This window comes from Diaphorina citri, unplaced genomic scaffold, assembly GCF_000475195.1.
Source record: "Diaphorina citri unplaced genomic scaffold, Diaci psyllid genome assembly version 1.1 scaffold2448, whole genome shotgun sequence".
NCBI classification, from domain to species: Eukaryota; Metazoa; Arthropoda; class Insecta; order Hemiptera; family Psyllidae; genus Diaphorina; species Diaphorina citri.
The window spans coordinates 7602-16719 of record NW_007379870.1 but is presented as its reverse complement, the minus strand read 5'-3'; the positions used below and the strand labels follow the sequence as shown (position 1 = coordinate 16719).

The window sequence follows — 9118 nt, the reverse complement described above, 5'->3', positions numbered from 1 at the left end:
TAAGTTTGGTGTGAACATTGGCTTTCATTATCTAAATTATATTGTACAATACAGGGTTTCCTGGGTACCTATCCCTTGCTATTGTCTACTTTTCTTTCTAACAAAACAAAATTGACAAAAAATTGACTATGTGAAAAACTTAACCCTTTCGCTTCCCCGGTTCCAAAATTCGACCACTACGGGATCTGACTCGGGCGTTGATGACAATAATGTTAATTCACCATCAACTGCTCTCCCAGAATGAAAACAACATCACCATTCCGTCCATTCAGAACTCGATCAACCAGGACCGGTCTCAGAATGAGAAAATGCAACGGACCAACTCTTACTATAAGAAATACGCCAATAAGAACATCAACCCTCTCCAATCGACGAAGAACAAGAACAAATATGCCTCCAATCTCAGCAACGAGTACAAAGCGATGCGTTACTATAAGATTTGGATCTACACTTGCAACATCGCGTTGTTCATTAGCATTGTGGGATTTGTTGTGATTAGTTTCAAGATCATTATCAACAACTACAAGCGCAAGCTAATTGTTGACTTTCATCTCCTGCAGCCCAGTCTTTTGTACATTTATATTGCCTTGTTTATACAGTGTAGCTTTTTGCAAGTGAGTATATCTTTGATTATTATTTTCCATTAGATACTAGCCTCCTACTTCTTCTCCTCCTCCTCCTCTGTATCCTAGCCTGTACCTAGACTATTATGAATACTAAGCTTCCTTACTTGTTTGATTGCTTGCTTGATATCTGCTTGATGAATAGGTACAATGAAAGACCTGACAGACTAGATCAGCGAAAGACAAACTTAGGGAGAAAGATTAGTTTAGAATGTTTAGATAGAATTCTGAGAAGGGCTCTGATTCCTTCTGAAAGTTGCCTTACCCAAAATTGTCTATGGGGAGTTCAGGATATGATCAGAAGTCATAAAGACCGAAATAGCACTCTGAAGACGCTAACGTAAAGGTAGAAACACATTTCCATCACTTCACATGAGCTCACGTGATAGTAGTGTGTTTTTACCAAGCTTGATGAATAGGTACAATGAAAGACCTGACAGACTAGATCAGCGAAAGACAAACTTAGGGAGAAAGATTAGTTTAGAATGTTTGGATAGAATTCTGAGAAGGGCTCTGGTTCCTTCTGAAAGTTGCCTAACCCAAAATTGTCTATGGGGAGTTCAGAATATGATCAGAAGTCAAAAAGACCGAAATAGCACTCTGGAGACCCTAACGTAAAGTTAGAAACACATTTCCATCACTTCACATGAGCTCACGTGTTAGTGTTTTGACCAGAGTCATCAATGCCAACAAGTATCTAAAATCCTTACAAATGTTACTATGTACCTACATCAGAATAGGTTAGATCAGTGGTTCTCAAACTGTGCTCCGCGAAGAGCCTCGGCCATGCCTTTTCCACAAGTTTGGCCATGCCTCGGGATGAACTAGCGGGATTCCGGAGCGAAGCGACGGAATTCAGCTATAATTTTATAAAAACTCTTCTCTTGTGAAGCCAATACAGCCGTGTGCAAATTGCCTGTAACATTTCTTCCATGGTGGCTTTAAACTTTAAAATACCCGTGGGCCTCAGACGAGTCGTTTTACCTCCATGTCTAAGTCGCGTGCGAAAAAAAGAACTTTGAAACTTGTTTGAACTTACTCATTCATAAGTTTTTTGTAGTCAGGTTTTCTCCTGTTAGCACATTTGAAAGACGTGCATAAAGTTTTTAACTTTGTAACCCAAACCTTGTTAACGCCGGGGGAAAGGTGGGAAGGGTGTTAATAGTTTTCATTTCGAAGGATTAGGAGGGAGTTTTGGAGCTCAACAGAAGGCTGTACCTTGTACCAATATGAAAGAGAATAGGTAGTAATAAATGTCATCCTACGTCAGTCCACCAAAATCGATTGGAACCCATATCGACGATATACCTAAAGTAGGAATGATATAATTAAAATAAAAAGACGTTTAGGGTGTTTCGAAAGTCGTGCAACAAAGTTCAGAAGCGTGTTCCTGGGACTGATTTAGGACCATTTCACTCTATGTATGGACCCATGTTCGGAATTCATTTGGGAAAGATTTTGACCCAAATTCAAGAGCTCCTTGCGAGAAAGAGATGAATTTCCGGTCATCAGTCCAGAAAGTTCCTAAATCAGTCTCAGAAGCACGCCCATGAATTCTATCGCACAACTTTATTATCACTTTTCATACACAAAAAGCCCACTCTGAGGCTAGAGTGTGGGGGCCAATAGCCCTAAAAGCTGGGTTAAGCTTCTGTGAATCACTCCCTCCCTCTTTCTGACCTGTTATAAAATTGAATTTTCGACCTTTTAAAGTTACTTTTTTGGAGTTTTGACCTCAGATTTGGATTTTTCACAACTTTTTACGTAGGAATCGACGTTTTATTAATAATATTTTCCCAATTGCAACTCCTCCATTGGTTACTTTGCTTCCTTGACTATGGAAAAATACGATTTGATTGCGATATGAATTTGAATTTTGAATGTGCTATTCACAATTTCATTAAGCTCCAAAGGTTTTCTTAATAGTCTGCTTGTTCCTCAATAGTTTGCTTGCTAAAAAAAAAGTCCTAATGTCAATGGTACCAGGGGATTTGATAGGGCGGATAGTAAGAACATGTATGGCGGAAAAATCTTCCGACCTAGGTTTCTCAAACGGTCTTAGGTCAGCCAAGACCGTTCTACCTGATGAGAACACACACAAACTATCAGGCAGACCTGATCAGTAGTGCCTGTCGTCAGGTCTACCTGATAGTGAGTTGCTGGTTGCTGGTCCAACAAACCTAGGTCAAAGCTTTTTCCGCCACACGCGTTCCGACTTAATTTCTGTCAGACGGGCTGAGCTTTCGACGGTTTTTGTCTGACAGCAATCAGACATTTATCCGAAACCAACTTTCAAAAGGAAAGTAATAAAAGCTCCCATGCTGTTTGATTGCAATTTGAAGAGCTTCGAAAGTTTGTGCCTGGATTCAAACCCGCACTAGAAACTTTTCAAATGAGAAAGTTTCTCCAAATTTTGAAGAGGGTTTTCGGGAAAAACAATAAAAAATCCCGTTGATTGCAGTATTTTCGAGAACAGACAAAATTTGATTCGAATATTTTGTATAAACTTCATCCAGATCTACGATGTTCTGAAGAGGTGGTAATTACAATTTGAATTTTCGTAATTTGAATCAACTTGGATATTCATTATCATTAGTAATAGGTGGGTGGTACCAGGTACCGAAGAGCTTCGAAAGTTTGTGCCTGGATTCAAACCCACTAGAAACTTTTCAAATGAGAAAGTTTCTCCAAATTTTGAAGAGGGTTTTCCGGAAAAACAATAAAAAAACCCCCTTGATTGCAGTGTTTTCTAGAACAGACAAAATTTGATTAGAATATTTTGTTTAAACTTTATCCATATCTACTATGTTCTGAAGACGTGGTGATTACAATTTGAATTTTCGTAATTTGAATCAACTTGGATATTCATTATCATTAGTAATAGATGGGTGGTACCAGGTACCTAGTCAAATATGAATCTGATATTTTTCAATCAGGTATTGTGTACCTATCTACTCAGACCTTTTCTAATTCAATTAATTATTTGCTTCCCTGACTATGGAAAAATACGATTTGATTGCGATATTGAATTTTGAATGTCCTGTTCACAATTTCATTAAGCTCCAAAGGTTTTGTTAATAGTCTGCTTGTTCCTCAATAGCCTGCCAAAAAGTCCTGATGTCAATGGTACCAGGGGATTGGATAGTGCGGATGGTCGGAACATGTATGGCGGAAAATCTTCCGACCTAGGTCTTTCAAACAGTCTTGGGCCAGCCAAGACCGTTCTACCTGATGAGAGAACACACACAAACTATCAGGCAGACCTGATCAGTAGTGCCTGTCGTCAGGTCTACCTGATAGTGAGTTGCTGGTCTAACAAACCTAGGTCAAACCGCCACACGCGTTCCGACTTAATTTCTGTCAGACGGGCTGAGCTTTCGACGGTTTTTGTCTGACAGCAATCAGACGACATTTATCCGAAAAGGTAGGTACATAGGTACTGATTTTCTTTAATCACGATCGAATAAACTACAGGCTAAAAAAATCCCGGAGGGACGGACCCAGCTTGTTGTCTGACAGCAATCAGACATTTATCCGAAAAGGGTTGTAAGCCTTTAGGAGTCTAAACTCTCATAACTCATTCTATGACATAAAGCATCCAAACTTTGCTTTTAGTCACGCCTCCAGATTTTGCAACACTTGCTGACAGCTCCTAGCACAATACCGAACACGTTCTTTTGTACTGAGGCACGTTCTTAGCTGAATGTAATGTTTTCTTATGTAAAGTCTCAGATTCTTATGTAAAGTCTCATTTTCTCATGTAATTTTCGAAATATGAAGGCAATGCGCACACGAGTTTGGTTTAACAAGAGGTTTTCACTTCATTCCATTGCTAAGATTTTTAGTGACGGGGGTTTTATCCTGTATTTGGTGACAAGCTGCCCGCCTCCTTACGTCTGAGTGTGGCTGGCTGATTGCCCAGACGGTCACCCATCCGTGTACCATTGAAGCTCGATGACCACTTACTTTAACTCCTTTGGAAATGTTGCATTCGGTGTGCAATCGCCAACGATGGACGATGACATACACCGGACGATCACCTCGGTGTATGGCAGATAAGATATCATTTATAAGACCTTGTTTAGACATTTATAAGTGCGGGATCAGATGGACTTTTTAGTCTCATACTGGCAGGATAAACAAGGTATATTCTATTCTTCTCTTTATTCTGCCATTACCGTTCGGTGAAAGCTAAAGCCGATAAAACAACAACAACAACAACAACAACAACAACAACAACAACAACAACAACAACAAAAACAACATGGACCAATAGTCCATGTTTTGTCGACCAATAGTCGTCACGAACTTGACTGCGGTTCAGGACGAGCCAGCCAAATTAACATGGCTAGAGCTAGAGACCATCACCCCGGTGTATAGCAGATACAAAAAGACATCTTTTCTTTATTCTGCTATCGCCATTCGGCGAAAGCTAAAGCCGCTACAACAACAACAACGACCACCTACTTTAACTCCTTTGGAAATGTTGCATTCGGTGTGCAATCGTCAACGATGGACGATGACATACACCGGACGATCACCTCGGTGTATCGCAGATAAAGAAGATATCATTTATAAGACCTTGTTTAGACATTTATAAGTGCGGGATCAGAGGAACTTTTTAGTCTCATACTGGCAGGATAGACAAGGTATATTCTATTCTTCTCTTTATTCTGCCATTACCGTTCGGTGAAAGCTAAAGCCGCTAAAACAACAACAAAAACAACATGGACGATTTTTGTCGACCAATCGTCGCCATAGTCGTCACGAACAAAAATAATTTTGTAAAAACTCTTCTCTTGTGAAACCAATACAGCCGTGTGCAAATTGCCTGTAACATTTCTTCCATGGTGGCTTTAAAATACCCGTGGGCCTCAGACGAGTCGTTTTACCTCCATGTCTAAGTCGCGTGCGAAAAAAAGAACTTTGAAACTTGTTTGAACTTACTCATTCATAAGTTTTTTTGTAGTCAGGTTTTCTCCCGTTAGCACATTTGAAAGACGTGCAAAAAGTTTATAACTTTGTAACCCAAACCTTGTTAGCGCTGGGGGAAAGGGGGGAAGGGTGTTAATAGTTTTTATTTCGAAGGATTAGGAGGGAGTTTTGGAGCTCAACAGAAGGTTATACCTTGTACCAATATGAAAGAGAATAGTAATACATGTCATCCTGCGTCAGTCGACCAAAATCGATTGGAACATTTGGAACCCATATACCTAAAGTAGAAATGATATAATGAAAATAAAAAGACGTTTAGGGTGTTTCGAAAGTCGTGCAACAAAGTTCAGAAGCGTGTTCCTGGGACTGATTTAAGACCATTTCACTCTATGTACATAATATGTACCCATGTGCGGAATTCATTTGGGAAAGATTTTGACCCAACTTCAAGAGCTCCTTGCGAGAAAGGGATGAATTTCCGGACATGAGTCCAGAAAGTTCCTAAATCAGTCTCAGAAGCACGCCCATAAATTTTGTCGCACAACTTTATTATCACTTTTCATACACAAAAAGCTCACTCTGAGGCTTAGGTGTGGGGGCCAATAGCCCTAAAAGCTGGGTTAAGCTTCTGTGAATCACTCCCTCCCTCTTTCTGACCTGTTATTCTTTTCTTTTCGCTGGCTCTACGCTAATTTTATGCTAGCAATATAAACAAGGTATATTCTATTCTACTATCCCCTCCCTTCATTTTCAGATAATCGGATACTTCGGTGCTAAAAAACTCAACATCAAACTTCTCAACTTCTACTGGCTCCTTATTCTGCTGCTGCTGATCAACGACATCATCTTCGGCATCATCTTCCTCTACAACTACAACATCCTGATCACCAACCTCAACTTCAAGCTCAAGAGTCAGCTCAAGCTGTACGCCGCAGGGAAAAATTCCGACCCGGGCGCTCCTGGTGGGGAGGGGGCGGAGTTTATTGAACTCTGGCAGCAGCTGCAGGCCGAGTACAAGTGCTGCGGAGTGGAGAACTTCATAGACTTTTACAACGTGAATATAACTGGCGCAGCCGCGGTGTCGGGTGAGTCGCATTTGGAATATTTAGGTGTAATAGTTTTTTTTTATGGTCTGATGGTGGGTTTCACCAAGAACAACAAGCGGAAGAGGTTCCACTGAGGTCCGCGTAAACGGTGGGCCCTCAGCTTCTAATAGTCAACAAACAAAAAAGGTACAGATTCCTCCGCGGTAACGTGAAAAGGTAAAATTCAAGGTCCTTTGAAAAAAGGTTATTTTGGTGGGTTTCACCAATGACTTAATGAGAGATTTCACTAATGGGAGAATTTGTAATGACCCAAAAATAATTTTAATGGTCCAAACAAGAGTTTTTAAAAACTCCTCCTAAGTCATAGGTGAAATCCACCATGATTTTTTTTACTAGAGACCAAGATTTTTTGTTTTAATGGGAAGGATCCAAAAAAAGGAGCTAAGAAAATTTATTTTTTTTTTCTTCTTCTTTTTTTACGACCTCCAGGTCCTGGGAATTTTTTCTCACTTCTTCTTCAAAAGCAATATCAGAGAGAGAGGGAGAGAGAGAGAGAAACCGTGATAGTAATATTTTTCGAAAAAATAGAAAGTAACAAACGTAAGAGCCTGCCGGGCATGGCGTTGTTTAAATTTCAAAGGTATCTCTTGAATTCTGGATAGACACCCTAAGGGCAGCTACCCTACTTTCGACTCGGTTTCATTCCTCTTTTTTTCGTATTATAATAAATTAACCTCCATAATAATACCTTTAAAAAATGGAGTCTTATTGGGTATTAAAAAGTAATATTGTATAACTTACCTATTCTCACTTCTCGCTACGTGCTTCATTCTTTTATACGGAGCTTTAGACCACGTCCCTTTTCCTAGAATCTCTTTTTGAACCCAGGCCATTTTTCAGAGGAATTTAAAAACTTGAACGAGCTAGCTTGGTTAATATTTAGCTTGAATAGCTTGGAATTGGAATTTTACTATTAGTACGCACGTAAAATACCCACAGGAAACAGTCAAAAGTGGCAAAACCCCAAAGGTCCATAAGATAAAATTGAATGCTGTACAAACCACATTGCATACTCAGATTAGTTTCACGGCGACCATACAAATTGCACTAGTTCTATTAGATTGGAAAAAGATTGGGTTATTTTGATGAATAATTGGAGGTGTTTCGATAAAAATAAATTCGTAAAACACATACTCAAAGACTGTAACAAGTACCTAAATGTTAGATCCCCCAATGACCTCTATTCTTGTTTAACCATTGATGAATCTTCTGTTCTTGATTTCATCAAGAAGGGAAATTTGAAACTCTAATTATGTATACATATACATAGGTACCCAAAGTCCACTAGTGTATATAACATTCTAATTCAATGTTAGCACACTTTAATAAATACAAATAAAAAATAAAATAAAAGGCAAACTTGTATGTTATTTCTGTGTTGGAAGCATTTCAAGGCCAAGATTTAGTCCTTTTCTCCCTGAAATACCCCCCTGGATCTGGATTTGAATTATACTTCTCATCCCATCACCTCTTGGGCCTGGTTTTTCACTCCTAATAAGAAAACGTGTCTAGAACTCTAGTAGGGGCCTTAGCCAAAGCCTATACCAGATGGAGGGGGCCTTAGCCAAAGCCTATTATTATACAGTGCTTGCCATGGTTCAGTTTTCATTTCTTCAAGACAAGACTCAGGGACGATATTAGTTTTCAGGGGCGAAGCCAAGGGAGCGCGAAGCGCGACCTCATGCTTACCCCGCGAAGCCCCCCGGGAGCGCGCAGCGCGACCGTAAATAAGGGAGCGCGAAGCGCGACCACATGCACAACCCCGCGAAGCCCCGGGAGCGCGAAGCGCGACCCTATGCACAACCTTGCGAAGCCCCCGGGAGCGCGCAGCGCGACCATAAACAAGGGAGCGCTAAGCGCGACCCTATGCACAAACCCTCGAAGCTCCCCGGGGGTGCGAGCGGACCCCGGCCTCGCGCAGGCAGCGAACGCGGTAGTTGTGGATAATACTGCCTGTCTAATAGCAAATAAAATATGAAGACAATAAATAAATACCTTATAATTAATAATAATGAAGCAAAAAAAACAAGAACAGTATTTTTCTAGCTTGAGAAGTTACTATTACAAGTAGAGGCCGAACTTATCTCCGTATTCTATTGATTTTTTTTTTCGAAATGCTATTCGCCTCAATTTATTTTTTCATCTATTATTTATATTTATTTTGGTGTCAGAGTGTAAAAGGCCTCCGCGCTCAAGTTGGAGACGTGATGATTTACGCCCGTGGAGGACATGCTGACACAAGGCCGCTTCTAAGGAGTGACAATTTTTGAAACCATATGCCTTGATCCGCACAAGAAACTTAACATGGAAAAAAAAAAAAAAAAAAAATAGCAAGCCTAGGTATAGCTTGGTTGGTACCGGTCTGATGCACTTGTAAGCGCTGCGGCCGCGGGTTCAACGTCGCGCCCGGACGCGGCAATGTATCTCGGAACGTGACTCCTCGCCTCGTTTCCT

At 40.4% G+C, this 9118-nt stretch overlaps 1 protein-coding gene across 1 annotated transcript in view; it reads left to right on the top strand.

Moving 5' to 3' along the window:
* Positions 1 to 4: 4 nt before the first annotated feature.
* The window catches only part of LOC103518943, a gene marked incomplete at its 3' end in the record, with an annotated part of 16711 nt that continues 7597 nt past the window's right edge, over positions 5 to 9118 (top strand). The window contains exons 1-2 of the mRNA XM_008484025.3: positions 5 to 614; positions 6313 to 6643. Coding sequence (XP_008482247.2) covers positions 201 to 614; positions 6313 to 6643 — 745 coding nt within the window. The remainder of the gene's footprint in view (positions 615 to 6312; positions 6644 to 9118) is intronic.